General features: G+C 47.0%; 1 protein-coding gene across 1 annotated transcript; it reads right to left on the bottom strand.

The window, feature by feature from the left end:
• Nucleotides 1-291: 291 nt before the first annotated feature.
• Nucleotides 292-26,548, bottom strand: MYSM1 (Myb like, SWIRM and MPN domains 1). The gene is made up of 17 exons (XM_083157613.1): nucleotides 26,403-26,548; nucleotides 25,352-25,430; nucleotides 21,221-21,291; nucleotides 18,318-18,395; nucleotides 17,630-17,659; nucleotides 16,316-16,397; nucleotides 11,384-11,482; nucleotides 10,002-10,693; nucleotides 8,561-8,691; nucleotides 8,383-8,486; nucleotides 7,957-8,034; nucleotides 6,861-6,943; nucleotides 5,878-5,932; nucleotides 5,730-5,780; nucleotides 2,177-2,251; nucleotides 1,467-1,655; nucleotides 292-1,194 (listed from the first exon to the last, which is right to left on the bottom strand). Exons 1-17 carry the CDS (start codon nucleotides 26,456-26,458, stop codon nucleotides 1,024-1,026), a joined length of 2,124 nt encoding a protein of 707 aa, XP_083013739.1. The 5' UTR covers nucleotides 26,459-26,548; the 3' UTR covers nucleotides 292-1,023.

The raw sequence follows: 26,548 nt of genomic DNA, 5'->3' as shown, positions 1-26,548 counted from the left end.
TCACTGCAGCTGATCAGGATGTCTATCGCTCACAGTCTGCTGTCGTCCAATGGGAGATGAGGAGGTGCGGCGGGTACTAATGATCCAGACCTGGGTATCTACAGGGGTCTGAGAGCAGAGGGGAGACATAACAGCTCCCCGCTGCAGTATGCTTGTGCACCCTGATGATGGTTAGCTGCATCCCTCCAGTGGTCATGTCACACACGCACCCCCCCCCCCCCCCCCCCCCCCCCCCCCCCCCCCCCCCCCCCCCCCCCCCCCCCCCCCCCCCCCCCTCCAGCATAAGGGGCATTAGCTTGAACCAGAGGAGACCGGACTGATGTTCGTGGCTCTTGTAGATACACAACTGAACAGTGATCATTCTAATTCAATACAGAGATATTCACCCAAATATATATCACATAGCGCACTGGATGTAGCTATGACAATAAAACCATATTCTTAATGGCCCGGCTCCCCTTAGCCGCAGCCTGCCAGTCATGGCTGGCCTTGCTACATTACTAGGCCTGTATCGCTCATAACAAAGTATACATCTTGGTTGGGGATACGGTTTCTAATGACTTCTCGTATTCTCAGTATGCAGGACCAGACAACACCCTCTAATATAAAGTATAGAGAATATTTTGTATCCATGCTAATGTTCAAGTCATTGTTTTTTTTTTTATTATTAAATTGGAGCAATAATCGCAATGTGAATTTCTTTTTTTTATAAATGTCAACAGCCTGGGTGCAGGGAAACCATAATTCATAGGCACATTCTAGGGGTCTTCGAGAAGAAGCGGCTGGTTCCTCCGGAGCGGTTTGGTAGGCAGGTAGAGAATACTGTTCAGCCACTCCGATGGCAAATTCCGCCCAATCAGTGAATGGCTGTCAGCATGCTGGTGGATTACTGGAGCTACCCACCAATCAGATTGCTGATAAGCACTCACTGTGGAGAGAAGGTGCAGGACAGCAGTAGGATTGTAATTTAGGATTGTAACCCAGTCATTGGGTGGATAGGGGTCCCGGTGCGCTGCTTTGCTGTTAAGACGCCCCGGCGCGGGTGGGAGCATAGTACTTACTGTATGAACCATCTTCGCTGAGGTCGTCACTAATGACCAGACAGGACAGCTGCGATTGGGGGAGGGGGTTGTTGCGATTGTAGGGACTTATAATCATCCCCAAAAATTTGGCTCCGCCCCGGGAAAAATAACTCTGAAAAAGGTTGAAAAAGATTTGCTATTAGTGAATCGAAAGAGAGAACACGTTAGACAAGCCTAACTACTTAGATAACGGTTTTCTGTACTTTGTGAAGTTGCGGGGGGAAATTAAGAGACGTAAACAAAATCCCCCCAAAAATCTCATTCACAGAATATCCTTGATGTCATATAAATGTGCACGTGTAGTACATCAATGAGACGGACATAACTGTAACTAACGCTTTCATTATCTTTATGAGACAGTACATAGAGTCACGGATGTCGGACCTGGTACTTGGCCTGCGTGTCGATATCTCGGATGGAAGGGTTGGCGTCGAATGCTGGATGAGAGTGGTACCATCCGATGACCATGTAGCCCCGCAGGGATAGGGCCTCGGATGCCTGGGTCTGGGACACTGGGTCCATCTCACACTGCAGCCCGGTACTGAGGCTGTTGCACGGTTCTGCCGTCCAGATCTGTAAGGAGAACAATCGGATAGTAAGAGCTGTCACCTATCTACACAGCCTCATATCATACACCACAGCTGTTCTCGTACATAGCGCTCGGAGCGGCTGAACTGATGGGTAAAATATAGATCTTTGCTTTGAACTTAAATGGGGTTGATTCAGTTAAAAGTGATTTAAATAGGAGCTATTCAATTGCTGTACTATTAAGCCGACCAGAAGTTTTCTTCTCACACCCCTCCCGGTTTCGGAGTTTAGTGCGGAACCTCAGCATCGCAGCAGACACTTAAGTCGGAGAACGCTGGTTCTCGGACTAAACACGCGGCTTAATTTGCGACAATGGCATTGTCTGACAATTGAATAGCTCCGGGATCTCAGCGCATATTACTTTTAACTGAATCGACCCGTATCCTGGATCTGCTGTATACTCATCAGAGAGACCACTCCAAGGGACTTTTTATTTTATAAATTTTAATGTAAAAAAAAGAGGGTTTATTTGTTATTGAAAGGTTTATGAATAAATGGAAACTTACTTCAATAGTACGTTCGGCTTCAGAATAACTTCCACCCAACAAGCCGATGACCTCCGCCATGGAGATGTGAGCATGCTGGAAATATAGGAATGTATTAATAGCCAATCGGCTCCTGTCATTTTTCAAATACATGACACTTGTGTGCCGATTGGCTGGAGAACCATTTACCATACACAACGAGTGATCTCACAACGCGTTTTAACAGTCATTGATAAATTAGCCCCAATGTACCAACCAACCAACCAGCTAACTAACTGCCATTTTCAATCTCATGTCGACCAAATCAAGTGTCGACCACAGCTACATTGATCATTTTACCATGTCAAGCCCCTGGTGTCGACCTCTCATCCAGATCCCCATAGCACGTATTCCCATGTCCAATGTCAGAGCACCTTATGTTTGTTACATAATTAGTGTAATAACTACCGACACAGCCAGTGACCACTATTTCCCTAAGCGTTATATTCGCATTTACCAGTACAGTGCGTCTTATTTGCATACCGGATATGCGTCAGCGTGCGACCGTAGCTATGTCTGAATGTGCAATGCTATGCTACAGTGCTGTACTGACAAACAGCCAGTGACACTATAAGGTAGGATTATGTATGCAGATACAACCGTGGTCATACCCGGAATATAGGCATGCCACATATCACTTTAATCAGCTGAAGCTGCTTGTGCGTCCTACTCCGCTTTGTGACTAAGATGCATTGTAATGGAAAAAGTTTCATGCCAATTCTGCTGATGCTACAGAGTCACACAAAGCTCACGGGTTATGTTTAACCCTTTAGCGTACATATGTACTTGCAATAAACAAGATAAAACGGCACTGCCGTGTCCTATTGGGGTAACAAAATGAAGTCTTTCAGGCCTTAAAATCTGGGGGTATAAAAATGATAATATGGTCTCAGATATACTTTGTTCCTGTCTTGAGAATTTCCTGTTATCATGGAAGTGTCTCTCACACATTAGGGGAGGTGGTTTGTGCCCTTCAGACACCGATGCTGCAAAAGTTGTTTGGGACCTCAGTCGACGCGGCTAACATATGTCAGGTTCCTCTAGTAAAAGGGTGGCCAAACTCATCCTATAGATCTACCAACATTCCCCAGACCACCTAGCTGGTGCAACGCTGTAGTCATTACTAACTGTCACATTCCCCAGACCACCTAGCTGGTGCACAGCTGCAGTAATTACTAACTGTCACATTCCCCAGATCACCTAGCTGGCGCAACGCTGTAGTCATTACTAACTGTCACATTCCCCAGACCACCTAGCTGGTGCACAGCTGCAGTCATTACTAACTGTCACATTCCCCAGACCACCTAGCTGGTGCACAGCTGCAGTCATTACTAACTGTCACATTCCCCAGACCACCTAGCTGGTGCACAGCTGCAGTCATTACTAACTGTCACATTCCCCAGACCACCTAGCTGGTGCACAGCTGCAGTCATTACTAACTGTCACATTCCCAGACCACCTAGCTGGTGCACAGCTGCAGTCATTACTGTCACATTCCCCAGATCACCTAGCTGGTGCACAGCTGCAGTCATTACTAACTGTCACATTCCCCAGATCACCTAGCTGGTGCAACGCTGTAGTCATTACTAACTGTCACATTCCCCAGATCACCTAGCTGGTGCACAGCTGCAGTCATTACTAACTGTCACATTCCCCAGACTACCTAGCTGGTGCACAGCTGCAGTCATTACTAACTGTCACATTCCCCAGACCACCTAGCTGGTGCACTGCTGCAGTCATTACTAACTGTCACATTCCCCAGACCACCTAGCTGGTGCACAGCTGCAGTCATTACGGTCACATTCCCCAGATCACCTAGCTGGTGCACAGCTGCAGTCATTACTAACTGTCACATTCCCCAGATCACCTAGCTGGTGCAACGCTGTAGCCATTACTAACTGTCACATTCCCCAGATCACCTAGCTGGTGCACAGCTGTAGTCATTACTAACTGTCACATTCCCCAGATCACCTAGCTGGTGCACAGCTGTAGTCATTACTAACTGTCACATTCCCCAGATCATCTAGCAGGTGCACAGGTGTAGTCATTACTAACTGTCACATTCCCCAGATAATCTAGCAGGTGCACAGGTGTAGTCATTACTAACTGTCACATTCCCCAGATCATCTAGCAGGTGCACAGGTGTGGTCATTACTAACGGTCACATTCCCCAAATCACCTAGCTGGTGCACAGCTGTAGTCATTACTAACTGTCACATTCCCCAGATCACCTAGCTGGTGCACAGGTGCAGTCATTAGTAACTGTCACATTCCACAGATCACCTAGCTGGTGCACAGGTGCAGTCATTACTAACTGTCACATTCCCCAGATCACCTAGCTGGTGCACATGTGTAGTCATTACTAACTGTCACATTCCCCAGATCACCTAGCTGGCGCACAGGTGCAGTCATTACTAACTGTCACATTGTCAAACCTGCTGCATTCATTCCTACTATAGATCCACAGGTGGCACTGGACTGTTGGTGGATCTGCTCTAGGAGGACCGGGCAGCTCTCAACGGTCCCCCAGGCTGTGATTTGCAATGAGCTCCTGGCTGTTCTGAATTTGTCAATATGGAAACGATGGCCTCAGGGCGGTTTCACACATTCCGGCTCCTGCGGGGCGGCGAAAACCCGCACGGCCAGGAAGCCGCGCTGCACACATCAGTTTATCATGGAGGGGATGGCCACAGCCCGGCAGCCGTCCCTTCCAGTGGCGGGATCCGGCTGCAACCGGACGTCCGGGCTGTGGCCGTCCCGTGTGAATGGACACAATAGTGTCCATTCACAACTACTGTGCACGGCACGGCTTCCTGGCCGTGCGGGATTTCGCCGTCCGTCAGGAGCCGGACAGTGTGAAATAGCCCTAAGGGTTCCATGAGAACACGTGATACTCGGTGGCGCTGTGAGCCAAGCTTTGGAATCACTGTTCTGTGCATTGGATAACAGATGTAAAATGGCAATTTGATAGATAGATAAAAAAAAAAAAAAAAATTACAACCTGCCATGGCCTCTCACACAAGGGGCCTGATTCAGAATGGTTTGCCGAATGCCCACTGAATCCACTCACTAGCCTGCGTTCGCGTACACATCCGCTCACCCTCTAATGACTTTTCTTCCCTTTACTAATAAAAGACAGTCTAGGACTGACTTATTCTGGACGTACATGGCCGAATTCGGGGCGTGAGCCGCCCACCCCAAACAGGCATCAACAGGCCTGTCTTCGCAGGGGTATGTCCAGCGTTTCTATGGGTACACCCACTGGTTTTCTTTTTTTTTTGGGGGGGGGGGGGGGGGCGCTATTGAAAAGCTGGGCAGTCCCCTGCGTCCGACCCATAATCACGCATGCGCAAACCCGACCATCGGGGACGGATTGAGACCTGAGCGATCAGGTGTGAGCCCCAGAAAACCTCAGAATCGCCAACATTCAAACTGAAAAAGCAACGAAAGTTCGACCGCCAAGGCCGACGCATCAACAGATGCTCCCCCCCCACAACACAGACACGTGAGCAATTACTGGATCATTAACACTCACCAAATCTAATACCAACATGGCTTCTGCGGATACTTTCACTCGGAACGGAGCCTAAAATAGAATCCATATCGCTAAATGAGAACCTTCTGTTACACTGACAGCAGGCAGGGAATACAATGAATGTGTCAGATTGTTCTACGTGTAATACCTGTTTCTCTTCTGTAAAGTCGGAGCAGAGGATCAGCTGGAAGGGGTCGAAAGAGCTGAGGAACAGAGTCACTGTTAGCAGCAGGTAAGTAACACACTGACTTGAAGATGGAATGTTGCCCATAGCAACCAATCAGAATCAGCTTCTTATTTATTTACCACCGTCTAAAAGATAATAGATAGAATCTAATTGGTTGCTAGGGGCAACATCCCATCTTTAACAGAACTTGGATGGTGTAGTGGTTAGCATTACTGCCTCATAGAGGTCATGGGTACGATTCCCACCATGGCTCTAACTGTGCGGAGTTTGCATATTCTCCCCGTGCTTGCGTGGGTTTCCTCTGGGTACTCCTGTTTCCTCCCACATTCCAAAAATATACTGGTAGGTTAATTGTCTCCCAACAAATTAACCCTAGAATGTCTGTGTGTGCATGTACATGTGGTAGGGAATATAGATTGTAAGCTCCACTGGGGCAGGGACTGATGTGATTGGTCAACTATTCTCTGTACAGCGCTGCAGAATATGTGTGCGCTATATAAGAAACTGGGGCGGGCGGCTTCATTAGCATATGTAAAACGCCCGGCATGTTACGGGCATTCACATGCTAACGAGGCCGTGACATGGATGCATAGAGCGGGCATCACCGGGTGTCACCCGCCCGCCCACACATATGTACGGGGGCCGCAGAGCACGTTCCACAGCATTCGATGGTCGCCCATAGCGACCTTGCGAATGGTGGGCCGGTGTACCACCATTCACAAGGCGGGGTTAGGTTGACTCGCAAGGAGCAATTCAACCAGAATAACCCCCCATATCCCATAAGTCCCATTAGAGTACCTTATAGTATATGTAAGGAACATGCCACCTGCAGCCATATCGCAGTTCACTTTGTAATTCCCCAACACTGTGCAGGCGACAATCTTCTGATAAATCAGAAATATACGGTATAAAACAGGACAGGGACATCCCGCAGTTTATCCCACCTCTTGGATGCTCTTGACCCCTTTGGACACTTTGATGCGCCCGTGATCTCGCGTCTCCTCGCCAGCTCTTCTGCAGATAGGTGCTGACAGACAGACAGATACGTCATGTTAACAATTAATATTACCATCCTTATTTGTACACATTTATTCCAAATAGGGTTTCCTCCCACAGAGATCTGCTGCGTTATGTATAAAATGCATACACGTATTCCCATAACATCCTGAGACACAAAGGCAGATGATCATGGATGGGGGTATTATGCATAAACATGCAAATCCAGTGCAGGACATGTGTCATGTGACTCACAGATGGGGTGAAACGTGTCATGTGACTTACTGCCAGGCTGTGGCGTGTCATGTGACTTACTGCCAGGACGGTACATGTGTCATGCGACTCCCAGATGGGGTGAAATGTGTCATGTAACTTACTGCCAGGCTGGGACATGTGTCATTTGACATACTGCCAGGCTGGGACATGTGTCATTTGACATACTGCCAGGCTGGGACATGTGTCATTTGACATACTGCCAGGCAAGGACATGTGTCATTTGACATACTGCCAGGCTGGGACATGTGTCATGTGACTTACTGCCAGGACGGTACATGTGTCATGTGACTTACTGCCAGGACGGTACATGTGTCATGTGACTTACTGCCAGGACGGTACATGTGTCATGTGACTCCCAGATGGGGTGAAATGTGCCATATGACTTACTGCCAGGCTGGGACATGTGTCATGTGACTTACTGCCAGGCTGGGACATGTGTCATGTGACTTACTGCCAGGCTGGGACATGTGTCATGTGACTTACTGCCAGGCTGGGACATGTGTCATGTGACTTACTGCCAGGCTGGGACATGTGTCATGTGACTTACTGCCAGGCTGGGGCATGTGTCATGTAACTTACAAACAGTGCTGAAAAACAACAGGTTAGTCACTATTTCCTTAGGAAGAGACAGAATACTTTGAGATGAAGCTACATTCGATGTAAAACATATTCTGCAAAACAGTAGGCTACAGGGGAGACCACAGCACAGGCATGAGGAGGACAGGCAGCAATAACAGGCTGAGGAGTACAAGGCTGCAACAGACCAACCTCAAAAGTTTGTCCTTCCAAATCCCGAGCATCGCACCAGTTCCCCCACGGGTCTCTGACACGCCGTCGCCTGGTGCGCTAAAACAAGCGGACACAGTTATTAATGCACAATATTTCTTCCCATCACATAAATATTAAGGGGCATATTTATAATAATCTGCATATTATTTGCAATTTTGGTGTGATAATTGTGCCCCACGTCACAATGCGGCAATGCATTACACTGGTGGTTCTACGGTTGATGTACGGTTGAAGTACAGAACTTTGTCCTGGCAGTGCAGACACTAATTTAGATTTGCAGGTTGACAACAAACACCACTTTGTGAACACGCATTGTTCCTGCACTTCTGTGGTACAATGGTCGCACCGCGATTTGGCTGAACGACTGAATAACGTCTGGGCACGGCGATCACCGATCGGTCTTACCATGGACTCCAGGCGATGGGCTAGTTCATACGCTTCCAATGTGTCCTTCCCCATCTTGCATTTTGATTTATCCACTGGTCGGGGTCTGTTGTAGACGGCTTGCTCTGGAGGTTTGCAGAAAGCAGCGTCAGTATCTGCAAGTGAATGACTTGGACAAATGTGATTTATTGTATCTTACCGCAACCAAAGTTAATGGCGCCAATTAATTCCAGGTACATGTGGATGCGCCCAATGCAGTTGACATCCCCACAATTCTTTAGTCCGGGACGCACTGACGTTTTGTTCAAATAATTTGGCTTGCTGTTTTCCCTACACAAACACAGGAGATGAAATAGTGTCAGATATCGCTCATTTTATCGCCCAGTGTGTACAGGGCTTTATTGTAGGATGTGGTTTAGCTCACAGACAATGATCCTGGCCCGTTTGCGGTCTGATCGACAGCTGAATTACAGGTGGGATTCAATGTCCCGCCTGCCAATTGGCGCAAAGGGGGCGGGGCCGCGAAAACGGCCCTGGATTGTTGATCTACGGGCGGAATTGTGACAAGTGGGGCCAGTTCTGCCTTGATCCCGCTTCAATGCTGCCGCTAAAGACGGCATTGAATAGGGAGCCGCCACTATTTCTCACGTCGGGAATAGTGGCGGCACATTGAATACCCCCCATAATGTCTAGGTTGACAGTCATTAGGTCGATGCTAGTTTGAAAAAAAAAAAAATTGTAGTGTCAATGTCAACACCTGAGAACGTTGACCGCAACTAGTGTACGGCTTCGCTCTCCATGCTTTACCGTTCCCAATCGGTGTCAGCGTGGATGAAATAGTATGGAAAGGTAAAAAATCCCAAAGAAACACATGTGGATCTTTTCATGTGTCAACCTTTTCCATGTCCAACTTTGGTCAATGTCAAACTTGTGTATGTCGACCTCGACATTGTAATAAGATTTTTATAATTTAGTATCTGACAGAAATGTTGTTAAAAAAAAAAAAAACATGCATCGCACCTAATTACCGGGTTCATGGCGGTTTAACCAGTAATTGATGCGATGTGAAAGGGGTTACAGGTTACAGCAAACCGGTAGCAACACTGCAATACGAACCGTTTGAAAAGAAGGGTTCTTACCGGTTAGTTGCCGTGTTACTTTGTGGTGGGAGGGGACGAGTGACCCGTTTCCCTTCACACTATGGAGGAGGCAGTGCTTGGACCTGCCTCCTCCTCCAACCCCCGATGACGCTCTGCCACTGATGCGATGTAAACAGACCGCACATGCAGGGTCGCACCGGGACTGAACCGTTTCAAAGTCTCGGTGTGACCCTGCATTTGTGTCTTCAAAATATAAAAGTTTACATTTTTAAAGGTTTAAAATTCAAGACAAAAGACCCTTATAATTCTTAGCGCAGTTGCCTATCCGTACAAGCTAAATGTGCAAGTTCTGTAGGATTCCGATGATCTGAAAATCAGCTGATGCCATCCTGATCTTATTATTAAGGATTATTATTGGAAGAATTCAGAATACAGGGAACTGCTATATAAAAGGCTGCCAGCCTGCTCCTTTGTTGAAGCTACTCACATACAGAAAAAAAAAACAATTGCAGTAAATTCAACTATAACCAAAAATGTTACCATCGATCCAGGATGTAATTGCGGATCCTAAGATAGCGTTCTGGGGTTTTGGCTTGGCGACCCTCGAAAAACTCCGGGATTGCCTGTTTCTCCTCCTCCTGAATGAAATCTCGGTCTATTTCCACTTCCTGGTCGGGAGGGTTCAGTTCCTCTGTTTCATATTGGTCGTCGTGTTCGTGGTCATAGGATATAGGGGAAGACACGGGAGGACTCCAAGCGTCTTTCTCTTGAGAGTCTTTGCGGGGAGAGACATCACCTTGTGGAGTGGAAGGAGGAATCTCAACAAAGGTCCCACTAGCAGAGGAGTGAAGATGGTCACCAACATCATAATGGCAGTGCGACTCGAGTCCTGTAACCTCTGCGAGCTTGTCCTCTGCTGCAAGGTGACTATGGTCAATTATTGTATCAATGGTCTCTTCTTTTATACTGGGGCAGATCTCATCCGCTGGATTTAATAGTGCGTCAGGAAGGTCTTTCTGATCAGCCAACGCTTCGTCCGCCTCGTCTGTTATGTCGATCTCTTCGTCATCCGATAACGTCTCAATCTTAACAGCATTGAGGTTTGGATCAGCTCGTCCTCGGAAGGTGGACAGTTCGTCACCACTGGCAGCTCCTGCCGTGGCGTCATCTGAATGGAAGTCATGATCTGTCGGACCCACCTTGGAATCCTTCTCGCCGTCCTCCGTCTTACACTGCGCAAACAAAGTTGTAATAAAAACATTATATTTTTAGATGCCTTGCCATCAATCGTCCCCCTCCTGCCTTTTCGGTCATCCTGTTCTGAATGATATCCTTCCCCCATCTATGCCACCTATTATCCCCCCTGCTATCTTACAACCTCTTCTATCCTTCAACCTCGTTCTTAACCAAGCATCCTTGTCCCTCCCCCTATTACATTTTCTTTATTCATAGCATACAGAAAGGGCTTCTCTTCTCTGCGGACGCATTGTACGGTCCTCTCCCAGGATCCTTTGCAGTAAGAAAAGCTACAGTCCAGTGCTGCATCAGTTCTTGGTCACTGATTGGCTGGGAGAGCACCATGCAGTCATGACCACTTGCTCCCAGCCAATCAGTGATTAAAAGCAGTGGCATCTTGGGACTGCTTCTGTTCTACGGGCAGCTTTGAGAACAAGAGGGGAACAGTCAAAAAAGTGTTTTGAATCACGGAAAATAACCAAAATGTTGTTATTTTTGGGACCCAAAAACACCTGGGATTGGAAAGTATTTTTTGAGCCTAGCAAAGATTTTCCTGTAGACGGGTTTGTGGAGGAAATTTAAAAACTGCAATGGATGAAAGGTGTCTAAGGGCAGACTTAGGAAACAGAACAGTGAGAAAGGCAGAGCATATTATTACAGCAAACACCAATGACATTAAACCTCACCTTATGTTTGAAATACTGCCTGGCGTAGCTCTTGACTTGTAAGACGGTGCGACTCCTAATCAGCCGGGCGATGTTTGTCCAACGTCTGCCATACTCAGCCTTCAAAATACACCAGAGGAAACATTCTCATGCACTTAACAGTTAGGTTATACGAACAATGGATATGATATTTCTTACTTGTATGTCTCCTTTATGTAATCCAAGACACAATTTTTTCTCAACCCGTTTTCTCCATGCAAGATGTACATAAAAAATAGGAGAAAAAATATATATACTGTGAAGTCCAATTTTAAAGATTTAAAAAGTTCTTAGGGGGTCCCACGGTGACTGTCCTTAAAATTCTTCCCTCTTTCCCTTATGGTGTCTGTCAGAATTATTTCTTATTGGTTCACCACGTGTTGACACAAAGTAGGGTATGCGTACATGTATGCTTACATGTGAATAATCAGGGATCCGCACATCAAGGTTTCTTTTAAAAAATTCCTGGGTTCCCTTCTATGGTTATGTTTCTCTCCGTGGTGAGTGTACATATGAAAAACACCAATTAAATAAAAATGTAAGATGCAATTTATTACACAAAAATATGTGTTAATAGGGGGTCCCACGGTTTTCACCCTTGATATTCTTCCCTCCTATGGTGCGTAACGTAATTCTTATTGGTTCACCACGTGTCACCCTAAATATAAATAGGCGTACATGTATGCTTACATGTCACGAAATAGAAACAAGCCCATCAGGGTTTCTTTAAAGCCCGATGTGCTTACTTGTATGCTTACTTGGGAACACGTATGACTCCTCCTATCACGGTTTCTTTAGGTAAGAAGTTCTCCGGACACGGAGGTTAGATAAAATCAAAGTCCTTTATTTGTAAAATTTTGATGTGTGCAAAATATATAGTAGTTCCAGACAAGAGTATACACAGATCAGAGGTATAACAAGGACGCCTTAGCTGGGAGAAGATGGAATTGCAAATGCCCGGGATGCTCACCAGTGAGGGTAGTCCAAGTCTTCCCTTAGAATCTGGATACCAATTTACAACACCGCACCAACGCGTTTCGACCAGGGGGGGTCTTTTTCAAGGTGGTGTTGTCTACAATACAGTGAGGGTTTATATACCCAATTGTGATCACTCCCTCTAACCTTAGAGGGGCGGGGTTAATATGGTAAAATCCTATTTTTGAAAGAAGCCATCGAGTTCATCCTGAACAACAACTTTTTTTGGTTTAAGGAACGTTATTACCAACAGATAGTGGGAACCGCTATGGGGACCAAATTTGCCCCCCGCATATGCGAATATGTTTATGGGATGGTGGGAGGACTGTGTCATCTGGAACAACAATATCTATATAGACCACATCAAAGTGTGTGGAGACGATATATAGATGACATCTTTTTTGTTTGGAGTGGAGATAAAACCACGTTGGAAACATTCTGTGATATCCTCAATCAGAATGACTACAACATCAAACTCATTTTTAATCAGAGCGAGACAGAAATACAATTTTTAGATCTCAGTATTTACGTCAAGGATGGAACCCTTCAAACAAAAAATTATTCCAAACCCACCGATAACAATAGCTACATTCCCATCTCGAGCAACCACCATCCAACATGGTTAAAAAGCATACCATCAGGACAACTCCAAAGAGTTAGAAGGAACTGTTCCGAAGTGGAAACCTTTGCATATCAAGCTGAGGAGATGAAATCTAAATTTATTGAAAAAGGATACCAGGAAACAACAATTGACGAAAAAATCCAAGAACTAAAATCCAAAGACAGATCCACCATGTTGAAGTATAAACCAAAAAAGAAACAGGAGGAGGGAAAATCAAGTTTAGCCTTCATCACACAGTTCAATAACCAACATAAGGAAATTGAAAAAGCCATAAAAAAGCATTGGCACATCTTGACCAAGGATCCTCTGCTAAGGGATCATATTGGAGAAAAGCCTAAGTTTATATATAGAAGAGCGGAAAATGTAAAATCCAAATTGGTAAAAAGTGCCATCCCTGAACCAAGAGAGGGAAGAATAAAAACTACAGGATTCCATAGGTGTGGCACATGCCAAATGTGTAAAAACCATAAAACCACCCCAATGAAAGTAATCAACTTTATATCAACCTCAAATGGCTCCTCATATAAGATTAACGAGTTCATGACTTGCAATAGTAAAAATTGCATCTATTTAATTCAATGCAAATGCGGTCTTCAATATGTGGGGAAGACGAGCAGGACTTTGAGAGAGAGATGGGCAGAACATGTCCGAAACATAAAGAAGGGCATGACAGGACATCTCCTCTCGGAACATTTTAAGAATAAACACCAATGCTCACCCCAAGAAATCACATTGGCCATTGGAATCAAAAAAGTGACGGGCAACTGGAGACAAAAGGGCAGCGAGGTCGCTCTAGCACAAAATGAGATGAAATTCATATACAATATGAATACCTTGACCCCTAAGGGCCTTAATGGGGATTTCGAGATCAAATGGTTCCTCTAGATATAGACCATTTCCCCTGTAAGGATATGAATTGGAATGTAGCTCATTTTTGATCTTTAGTATATATACTCTGCTAAAATCATTGAATGGGGGAGGATTTATTAACCATAAGTGATTCCAACACTTGTTGTACCCACCAGTTGTATTCATCCTCTTCATATTTTAAATACACCGGTCCCTTTTTCTGATGTGATATGCCTATAAGTCTGTTCATTCTAAATGTAGCCAGGCTTCCCCAAAATGGTGATGCAGGTTACTAAACACCTTTTAATCAAACATTCCCTTTGCGTTGATATGCCTATAAGTCAATCCACCTGATATACAGCTAGGCTTCCCCAAAATGGTGGTGCGGGTCACCAAGCATCTCAATAACTTTTTTATGAAGTATAATTTTAGACTATCCCATTATGCATTATAATACTATCCGGATGATGTATTATTCGGAACATATATTATATCATTCAATCCTACCATTTAAATAAAAAAAAGAGGAGTGCATTTCGGCAATTTTCACTATAAAACACCATTACGTAGTCAAAATGGCCGTGCGGGTCACGGCGAACTGTAATATTATACAAAAAAGAAAATGGAGGTGCGGTCCAAAGGTGCGGTCCACCGGACGGAAATGTGAGTGATCAGGAGTATGACACGATTCCCGGAAGTGACACCATTCACAGTGTACTACACCCATAAGCCGCGCAGGTCGCGGCTATTATTTACATACGTCATATCCCCTCCTTCGTCCTCCCATCAGACGGAAGATTTAATGGAGGTGCGTTCCATTGCGTGATCCACTGGGCGGAAGTGTCCGTTCCCTTCAGTGTCTCCGTATAGCCGGAAATGACGTCTTTCCACCGCTCATCATGTATTAGGTAGAATCCCCTGTAAGGACGCTTAACCTTGCATATATTGTATACAGTCTACAGGGTGATATGCCCTTATAAGGATTTCCTGTCACATGTGTCGGGCTATTAAGCCTTATTTGCTGTTTTAGGGCTTTAACCCCATCGTTTTTTGAATATTTAATGTATAATCTGTATAGAATTAACTCATGTATATAAGGATGCAATTTTTATATGAATGTTTAAAGAAATACCTTGTTTTACCATATTAACCCCGCCCCTCTAAGGTTAGAGGGAGTGATCACAATTGGGTATATAAACCCTCACTGTATTGTAGACAACACCACCTTGAAAAGACCCCCCCTGGTCGAAACGCGTTGGTGCGGTGTTGTAAATTGGTATCCAGATTCTAAGGGAAGACTTGGACTACCCTCACTGGTGAGCATCCCGGGCATTTGCAATTCCATCTTCTCCCAGCTAAGGCGTCCTTGTTATACCTCTGATCTGTGTATACTCTTGTCTGGAACTACTATATATTTTGCACACATCAAAATTTTACAAATAAAGGACTTTGATTTTATCTAACCTCCGTGTCCGGAGAACTTCTTACCTAAAGAAACCGTGATAGGAGGAGTCATACGTGTTCCCAAGTAAGCATACAAGTAAGCACATCGGGCTTTAAAGAAACCCTGATGGGCTTGTTTCTATTTCGTGACATGTAAGCATACATGTACGCCTATTTATATTTAGGGTGACACGTGGTGAACCAATAAGAATTACGTTACGCACCATAGGAGGGAAGAATATCAAGGGTGAAAACCGTGGGACCCCCTATTAACACATATTTTTGTGTAATAAATTGCATCTTACATTTTTATTTAATTGGTGTTTTTCATATGTACACTCACCACGGAGAGAAACATAACCATAGAAGGGAACCCAGGAATTTTTTAAAAGAAACCTTGATGTGCGGATCCCTGATTATTCACATGTAAGCATACATGTACGCATACCCTACTTTGTGTCAACACGTGGTGAACCAATAAGAAATAATTCTGACAGACACCATAAGGGAAAGAGGGAAGAATTTTAAGGACAGTCACCGTGGGACCCCCTAAGAACTTTTTAAATCTTTAAAATTGGACTTCACAGTATATATATTTTTTCTCCCATTTTTTATGTACATCTTGCATGGAGAAAACGGGTTGAGAAAAAATTGTGTCTTGGATTACATAAAGGAGACATACAAGTAAGAAATATCATATCCATTGTTCGTATAACCTAACTGTTGGGCGCTGAAACCATTTATATTTTTGTATATTGTCTGTTCACACCAGGAAGATAACTCCTGGTGGTTTCGAGCTGCCCCTTCCAGCGCCAAGTTTTGTATACTTTGACTTTGTGTTTTGAATTCTCATGCACTTGTTTGTGAAACGGACAATGTAACCTGGTTTATACAGAAGGAAGAGTTTTCCCAAAGAGGTAAGAGCTGTATAAAGATAAATGATTCATCCAGTGGGCATGCATGACCCCAAATATGTAAGTATCCAAAAGTGGAGGACTAGAGTAACAAAATGCTTGTGGGCTTACCAATCCCTGCTCAAAGAGGACTTTCTCCTCCGCGGTCCACTTCACAGCACTGCTGCTGCTGCTGCCCGGCTTACCTGGGGACCTGAGCAGGAACAACAACATATGATTAAAAAAAAATCAACCAACACCTGCGCCCAAAGACTGCCGCTTGGTTTCACTCACAGGGACTCCACTCCCTCACTAAAGGCTTCTCCAAGTATCTTATAGTTCCTGGTGCGGTTTTATCAAATGAGATTACACTCCCCTCACTGCGAAACGTTCACCTGGGTGGGTGTAGTGTCTATTCGAGGAAAATTTCTAACTCGCTATCACATAAAGGTTTCTTTGTATAGATTATTTCAAGACACCACCGATACCATCCTCAAAGAGATATGATCAGATGTCCACAGATGAACATACATTTATTCCATATAAAAACATAAAACAAAGAATAAAAGCTTGGAAGCACTCATAGGTCACATCAACACAGGTTACCGTATCCCTCTCACCCGGTCTGAGTGGGAGCAGTATATCCTCACCCTCATGTAGTAGGTATTGTGTCCCAGAAGTGTCATGCTTTCTACACCAGGTATCGGCGGTGTATTGAAGTAATCCATACAAAGAAACCTTTATGTGAACTCTAGTTAGAAATATCCGGTGAGTGTTGGTTTTAAAGAACCCTACCATAGAAAATCTGTGTAGAGCCCTTATTCAGATCTGATCGCAGTTCAAATTTGTTCTCAAAATGGATAAAACCATGTGCACTGCAGGTGGGGCAGATGTAACATGTGCAGAGAGAGTTAGATTTGAGTGGGGTGTGTTGAAACGGAAATCTAAATTGCAGTGTAAAAATAATGCAGCCAGTATTTACCCTACACCAAAACAAACTAACTCTCTCTGCACATGTTGCATCTCCCCACCTGCAGTGCACATTGTTTTGCCCATTTTGAGAACAAATTTGTACTGCGATCAGATCTGAATAGGGGCCATAGTGTGAAAGTGAGTTAGAACTAACTGGCGAGTGTCTGCTCAGATAGAGTCATCCTATTGGTATAGACACTACACCCACCCTGGTTGATGTGACATAAGAAAGGATCTCCAGGTGAAAGTTTCCCAGCACTTTCTCACACATGCATGCAGATGCGGTGGGCTCTCGAGAGTGGATGGAGACAGAGCACCACCATGTTTGTTTTAATGACTTTATCTGGAAACACTTGATCTGCTGGTTCTGCTGGTGCAGGACTATATTGGTTTATATAGGATATATTTTATGAGAAATCATGATCAGTGTCTCTCCCACCTGCAACAAACTCAAAAGGACACTGGAATACTTACGCAACACGCAGCGCTTTCTTCTGCGGACTCCTGTTGGAGAGAACACATATTATATGTGTTATGTAATATAGAGCCTCATAGTAACTTCTGATTATATTGACCTGAAATAAGGTGGCTTAATAGGGTGATCCACTTCTGGCACAGCGGACATAACCTGATCCTCATTCATTCAGTAATAGGGGAGGGGGAGGCTCCCCCAGGGATCACGCCTTTGCCAGAAGCATGTTGTGAGAAGGGACTTACTAGATCTCTTCTACATGAACCTATTTATTCAGGAACACCAGACATGCCGACTCAGTGCCTGTGAAAATGATGGAGCGGCAACACAAGAGTATGGCCAAGCCCCCTGCATCCGGTAACGCCCATCTCTGAACGAGTCTGGGTCATCAGGTCGACACGCATTGTGACCTGGTTAAGGTTGAAAGGGTTGGATGGTCGACACTAGCATTAGGTCCACAATGACAAGGTCGACATGAGTTTTTCCCAGCTATTTTTCCAGAATGTCGGCATAGTCGTCACGGGCACTGTCAAAGTGCACCGCGTCCCCCTGCATTGCCCGCTGCGCTCGGCACACTAACCTAACCTTTAGTGGTCGACATAATATGTGTCGTCCTAATCACAATGTACCCTCCGAATTAGGGTCAGTTTGTGACGATGCCCCGGAACCCCTAGTGCAGGAATACTAAACCTTTTTATGTAGCTCTTCTCTCCATCCTTAGACTCGGACCACAGCTTCCCTGTAAGCGGCTTGTTAGACAGATAGTATCTGGGAACTGCTAAGGAACATCCCGGCAATGAGCGATATGTATGGATGAGCTGAGCAGCCAGATTGTGCTTTTCAAACTTGTTTTATACTAATTTATAAAAAAAAATTCAGCACTTTTCCTCATAGCTCCCTTGAAACAATGAGACCACACACTCAGGGGTAGTGATAAACTGTCTGTTTTTTATCACCGGCCAATCAGCTCCTACCTGTGAAGCTACAGGCTTGGTTTGAAAAATGACAGGTAAGAGCTGATTGGCCGGTGATAAAAACCAGACAGTTTATCACTTCACTGAGCTTAATAAATCTGCCTCTGAATATCTAACTGGTCATCCGGCAGTTGGGATGACCGACGTCCTCATAGGACAGTGGATAGTATTGCTGTGTCACAGCACTGGGGTCATAGGTCGGACTCCAGCCTTGTATACAGTATGTGGGATCCTCCTACAATCAAAAGATATACTGATAGGTTACTTTGCAGTGAAAAGGGAAAATGCAGGTGCACGCTCCAAACATCGGAACACTGGTAATCTGAACAATAATACCAATAAACACCAGGTAACATAAAATCCAGATTCTTGGCATCATTTTTGGCCAAATACATTGGCCGACCTACAACAACCAAGGTGACCTCATCAGGTGGGTCCCTAACATTCCTAAGGTTGAGGGTGATGACACAGGACCCCACCCCGGGCCAGCACAGCCCAACTGACTCCCAAGACATTAAACTAGTGAAAAGTAGCAGTGTAAATGTTAATAAGAGGTGTAGATGACACTTTTTAACACTTTAATTGCTACCGTTCAAAGTGGCTTTAGTTCCAGCCAGTCACCGAAGTCTGAAGTTAGAATCCATGAGGGGGTTTGTGCACCTGCGCGGCACATTATTATTGCGCCACTCGCCTCAGCTCTCCGTTGATGTTGGCACGTCCACCTGCCCCATGCTAGGTGCAGAAGATCCATCAGAGACAGATTCTCTTCTGCATGCAGACTGCCCAGAATCACATGGAGTTACATACTTGCCCAGGGCACTTCCACAGGCCATGGAGGTTCTGCGCGCTCACATAGTTTTCGTCCCCCAAATGTCCAATATCCCAGAAGTTCCATACAACTAGGAAGGAGATTCCCAAAATGCATACATGTCTATCTGATCATGCGCTGTATGCAAACACTTGCCATGCGCTTCCGTGCACAGAGATCCGTCCGACTATTTCGGTGCCATATCAATAACTGGTAATAAGCTATACCTAAAGCTGGCTAAACCGGTCCTCGCGATCTACCAACTTTCCACGTTTCCCCGACCACCTAGCTGGTGCACAGGTGCAGTCATTACTGTCACATTCCTCAGATCACCTAGCTGGTGCACAGCTGTAGTCATTACTAACTGTCACATTCCCCAAATCACCTAGCTGGTGCACAGCTGTAGTCATTACTAACTGTCACATTCCCCAGACCACCTAGCTGCTGCACAGCTGTAGTCATTACTAACTGTCACATTCCCCAAATCACCTAGTAGGTGCACAGCTGTAGTCATTACTGTCACATTCCCCAGATCACCTAGCTGGTGCACAGCTGTAGTCATTACTAACTGCCACATTCCCAGATCACCTAGCTGGTGCACAGCTGTAGTCATTACTAACTGCCACATTCCCCAGATCACCTAGCTGGTGCACAGCTGTAGTCATTACTAATTGTCACATTCCCCAGATCCCCTAGCTGGTGCACAGATGCGGTCATTACTAACTGTCACATTCCCCAGATCACCTAGCTGGTGCACAGGTGTAGTCATTACTGTTACATTCACCAGATCACCTAGCTGGTGCACAGCTGTAGTCATTACTAACTGTCACATTCCCCAGATCACTTAGCTGGTGCACAGCTGTAGTCATTACTGTCACATTCCCCAGATCACTTAGCTGGTGCACAGCTGTAGTCATTACTAACTGTCACATTCCCCAGATCACTTAGCTGGGGCACAGGTGTAGTCATTACTAACTGTCACATTTCCCAGACCACCTAGCTGTGCACAGGTGCAGTCATTACTAACCGTCACATTCCCCAGATCACCTAGCTGGTGCACAGCTGTAGTCATTACTAACTGTCACATTCCCCGGATCACCTAGTAGGGGCACAGCTGTAGTCATTACTGTCAAATTCCCCAGATCACCCAGCTGGTGCACAGGTGTAGTCATTACTAACTGTCACATTCCCCAGATCCCCTAGCTGGTGCACAGCTGTAGTCATTACTAACCGTCACATTCCCCAGATCCCCTAGCTGGTGCACAGCTGTAGTCATTACTAATTGTCACATTGTCAAACCTGCTTCAGTCATTCCTACTATAGATCCGCAGGTTGCTTGAGACACAGGAACTGTTGGTAGATCATGAGGACCGGTTTGGCCACCCCTGAATTATATGATAAGGTAGACATAAGCTAAAGCCCCTACACAGACCTCACATGGACCCAGCAACATCACTCAGAATAAAACCAGCAATGTACTCGGTATGGCACCTTGTGAATGGTCCTGAGTGGACAGTTATTCCCTGATAGCCTAGATCAGGCATGTCCAACGTTGGCCCTCCAGATGTTGTGAAACTACACATCCCAGCATGCTTTGCCACAGGTTTTGCTATTCGAGAATGCTAAAACTATTGCAAAGCATGCTGGGATGTGTAGTTTCAAAACATCTGGAGGGCCAACGTTGGACATGCCTGGCCTAGATGAATATGAGAGCAATAAGCCATGTCATTTATTATATCTACATCACAGCTCACTCCTATATAACTGTGTACTACACAGGAGGTTTTCTCTTATATCATGGTGAAGGATACTCCTCCTCCAGCAGCATCTTCTCAATGGCCGCCCGGTTCTCATCACTGATGGTGTGATCCAGGGTCCAGGGCTGGAAACAGGGACATTGTTGAGTATTTATAATTGCTGAACAGCTTTTCGAGACCAGGTAATGCAGTGGTTCTCAAACTCTGTCCACAGGACCCCACACAGTTCACATTTTCCAGGTCACCCGACAGCTGCTCTCATTGATGACCGGCACATTTTAATAGATCCAAAGGTGGAGATAATTATTTCACTTAATTCTGTGAGGAAACCTGCAAAACACGCACTGTGTGGGGTCCTAAATACCGACTTTGAGAACCTGTAGGATATTGAATATTCACCTTGCAACATGAAGTATAATTTACATATAAACATACGAGGGTGCTTCAAGTAGTACCCCTTTTACACCGCCACAAATCCCAGGCTTTGCTCTCGTGGACCCGGGTCAGTGGTGGTGTAAAAGGGGTTAACCCATGTCCCTTTACACGGGACTTCTACCCAGGTCCTGACCTGGGTTGAACACGACTAGGACCTGGGTACAGGGTGGTGTAAACGGGTACGCCGGGTCATCCGACCTGTCTCTCGTTTACATTGTTGGGGGAAGCCCAACCTCTGGACTGCAGCGTCCTGTGGTCAGTATGGAGGTTGGGTGGGGGGGCTGTACTCTGCAGACAGCAGTGGAGGCAGGGAGGAGGTGAATAAATGCCTGTGTGCGGTACATAAGGGCTGGAGGCAGCCCAGCAGCTTACCTTGGTGCTGGGCTTGCCCCCAGCGCACGATCAGTGGTCCCAGCGCTTGGAGATGATGTCATCTCCAAGCGCCGACACCGCCCCCCCCCCCCCCATCTACACTGCGGGTAGGCACCGCAGTGTAAACGGTTCAAATACCAGATCCGACCTGGCTTGGATCCGTGTTCCAAATGCCGGGTCAAATCAGGGATTTGGGTGTAAAAGGGGTATAAGTGATCAAGTCCTCTCACGTGTATAACGTTCTCTATTACATTATAATTTCCCACCAGGTCAGAGCAGGATGGCCATTGCTAAATGTAACATAAAAGGTACTCTTTACCTAGAACGGCGCCCGTCGCGGGCATCGCGGGTACATTTATGCCTGCCCGCGACGCGACCGACGCGATGCCCGCGATTTTCCCATTGAAAACCATGTTAAACCTGAAAAATCGCGTCGGTCGCGTCGCGGCCGGCCATAAACGTACCCGCGATGCCCGCGACGCGATGCTCCCGATTTCCCATAGGAAGCAATGTTAAAAGCCGCGATGGACCCGATTTTAGTGTTAAATGCCTCAATCCACCCGATTTGGCCATAGGAATCAATGTTAAATGGGCTACAGAGCCCATTAACCCTTAAATGTCCCCCCAAATTTTTAACGCCACCCCACGATCAACGCCAACCCGAAGCGTGGCGAGCGCAGCGAGCCCGCGAGGGGCGGCGGTACGCGTCCTCCGACCTTTTCATGCCCTACTATCCACGTCGGCGTGGTGTGAGAATAGAATAGTGTGGCGAGCGCAGCGAGCCACCGAGCCCGAAGCGTGGCGAGCGCAGCGAGCCCCGCGAGGGGACGCGGATACCTTCACAGGTAAGCGCGTCCCCTCGCGGGCTTCACAGGTGTCCATGGCCACGCGGACACCTGTGAAGCCCGCGAGGGGACGCGTATAACTGTGAAGGTATCCGCGTCCCCTCGCGGGGCTCGCTGCGCTCGCCACGCTTCGGGCTCGGTGGCTCGCTGCGCTCGCCACACTATTCTATTCTCAACTCCACGCCGACGTGGATAGTAGGGCATGAAAAGGTCGTAGGACGCGTACCGCCGCCCCTCGCGGGCTCGCTGCGCTCGCCACGCTTCGGGTTGGCGTGGATCGTGGGGTGGCGTACAAAAATTGGGGGGACATTTAAGGGTTAATTGGGGCTATTTGGGCTCTGTAGCCCATTTAACATTGATTCCTATGGGAAAATCGCGGGCATTGAGGCATTTAACGCTAAAATCGCGGTCAATCAGGCTTTTTAACATTGTTCTCTATGGGAAAATAGCGGTAATCGCGGGTACCCGATTTTGATGTACCCGCGATTTACCCGCGATGACCGCGATTTTACCCGCGATGCCCGCGATTTCAATCGTGGGCGCCGTTCTAGGTAAAGAGTACCACATAAAATATGCCATGTCCAAAAGGCTGCGTCACACCTAAAACATACACAGCCGCAAGTGCAAATATAATGGGGAACAGATCATAGGAACCGGGATACAGACGGTAGGTTGCAAGTCAATAAATCGATACCAAAAAAAACCAACATGCACAATGTCGACCTTGATAAATGGTCGACACAAGCAAAAGGTTGATATATCAATGGCGACGCCCCCTTCTTGCCCCCCTGCAGGTGGGACATTGAATCCCGCCTGCATGTTCTCGGTCGTGCTGACCGAGAATGGGACAGGGTCACGGCGGTCGAGCAAGCTCGACCACCGGGGCCTACACATTGAATACCTCTCTAAAGGCCCCCATACACTATGCGATTTGGGCACGATTTCACCCGATTCGAATGAATCGGGCCGTGAAATCGGCCTAAATCGCACTTGCAGACACCTCGTCCAATCCGATGCGCGGTCCTGTGCACATCGGATCGGGGTCGGGAGGTCGGACGGGCTGCACATAAGATTTGCTAAATCTTATGTGCAGCCCAGCCCCGTAGCCATGCGGGGGATGACAGCGGGCGGGGGTTGCCGGCTATAGAGAGCCGAGCAGGGGGAGGCTGCATAGGGAGCCGGGCAGGAGGAGGGTGACAGCGGGAGCAGCGCGCAGGGCAGGGAGGATGACGCTGGCGGGAGCCGGGAGGAACACACTAACTTGAAAAAAAAAAAAGCCCATACAAATGACTAGCAAGCCATTGATTGGCTGAGACCTCTCTCAGCCAATCAGCGATTGGCTGAGAGAGGTCTCAGCCAATCAATGGCTTGCTAGTCATTCTGTATGGGCTTTTTTTTTTTTCCCAAGTTATCTGTGTTCCTCCCAGCTCCCGCCAGCGTCATCCTCCCTGCCCTGCGCGCTGCTCTCGCTGTCACCCTCCTCCTGCCTGGCTCCCTATGCAGCCTCCCCCTGCTCGGCTCTCTATTAGCCGGCATCCCCCGCCCGCTGATGACCCCCCCGCACGGCTCCCTCCTCCTGCAGCTCCCCGGGGACCGCATATGATAAATCCATGCGATTTATCATATGCAAACCTTGGCACATCAAGTGCCTAATCGTGTGTCCCCCTCCCGGGGAGCTGCAGGGTGAAATCAGGTCCGACTTGTCCTTAAGGCCCCCATACACTAGGGCGACTTGTCCTTAGGACAAGTCGCCCCCGACTTCCCCGAGCTTCCCCGGCTGCTCCCCGGGGGAGCTTGATTAGATTGGCACTTGATGTGCCATTTTTTACATGTGATAAATCGTCTCGATTTATCACATGTAAAAAACCCGGGGAGCAGGGGGGGGGGGCTACAGAGGTGGGAGCTGGTGGGAGCAGGGGGGGGCTGGGGACGCTGCGGGGGACACAGGTGGCATAGAGCCGGGCAGAGGGAGCTGTCAGTGCTAGAAAAAAAAGCCTATACAATGAATGGGCAGCCTGTGATTGGCTGAGCGCTCTCTCAGCCAATTGCTGACTGGCTGAGAGAGCGCTCAGCCAATCACAGGCCGCCCATTCATTGTATGGGCTTTTTTTTTTTATTCAGTACTGACAGCTCCCGGCTCCCCCTGCCCGGCTCTATGCCGCCTGTGTCCCCCGCAGCGTCCCCAGCCCCCCCTGCTCCCTCCACCGCCGCGCCGCCCCACTAGGTCCCAAGTCGGGTGGTCGGACGTGCAGCAGGTCCGACCACCCGACGCAGATCCGATGCGCACGGGACCGCGCATCGGATCTGAGGGGACATCAAAACTAGCCGATTTTGGCCAGATCCGACTGATCTGCCTGAAATCTGACCCAAATCGGCTAGTGTATGGGGGCCTTTAGGACAAGTCGTACTAATGTATGGGGGCCAGTATGAGACCAATTTCCTCATAGCACAGTGGATAGCATTGCTGAGTCACAGGGCTGGGGTCATAGGCTGGACTCCAGGCATGTATAATAACTTTGTTTTCCATACTTACAGTGAGAACATCGTCACGTTTCCACACGGAGTCTAAGTAATGGTCAGGAACAAATGCAGCGCTCAGACTGTCATAGGTCCTGCAGAGAAAAAGTCATTTGCATTAGGATCATCTTGTGCGCTTCCAACATTTATTCCCTCTCACTGCAGCAAAACTATAAAAGTTATAGGCATAATATAGCATGCTCTTAGGTAAAATGTCCCAAATACTCAGCACTTTTATTGCATATGCCTCTCCCCTTTAGAATGTAAGCTCCCACGAACAGGGCCCTCTTCCCTCATGTGTTTTCATGCCTCCCAACTTTAGAGCCATGGCAGGAGGGACACCTCACTTGCAGAATGCCCCCGTTTTGCTGCTGTGGGCGCATGGCCAGCGGCTATGTGAGCTGCTGGCCATACCCCCAGCTCCTCTGCCTGCGGGAATAGATGTCAGCAGGTGACAGGGGGGACTGCTTCAGGCTAAATGCGGAGACGTTCCCAAAAAACGGGATGTTCCACGGACAGTTGATAGGTCTGTGCTTTACCTTGTCTTAGTTAAACCATCTTTGATGGCACCAAATCCAGCAGTTTCCTGCCACCCTGATACTTATCTCGGTGTCTAGTCAAAATATTCTTGCCTGCGCAGTCTATTTGGCCATGCAATAGCGACGCTGCGGGGTAGCGCAGGGCTATCATCCTCTGTGTACACACGGGTGATTCTGGCTGACCGTCTAGCCGTTTTTGACAATCTAATCTAAATTGCCTGGAAGAATCGCCCCATGTGTACATGCCTTAAGTCACTGTTCTGCTTATTAATTTATGTACTCTGTAATTGGACGCTGCAGATCCCTTGTGGCGCCGAATCAATAAAACATAATTATTATAATAATAGCAAATGTGACAGGATGGCAAGCTCCTCTGACAAGGCACCCATATCATGTCCCATAACAACATAACGGTTAAGCATTCGATTGCAAGCTCTTTTGGCAAGGTAAACAATGACAGTGACCCTCAGCCCCCTCCCTGGAGAACATAATAGACAATACATAGTAAATAGATGTAATGGCCCTTACCCCCTGGATGATTCAGTCACATCCCCCTCAATATCCACATCTGCTTCTTCCGCCATGTTGTCTCTTGGGTGGAGGGGGTCAGGCCGGCTGCTCTGAGGGAATAGTGGGGATGCTGGACTAGGGGCCAGGGGCCACAGGGCGGCACA

Source organism: Crinia signifera, chromosome 8, assembly GCF_055691185.1.
Source record: "Crinia signifera chromosome 8, ASM5569118v1, whole genome shotgun sequence".
NCBI lineage: Eukaryota > Metazoa > Chordata > Amphibia > Anura > Myobatrachidae > Crinia > Crinia signifera.
This window is presented reverse-complemented; position numbering and strand designations above follow the sequence as displayed.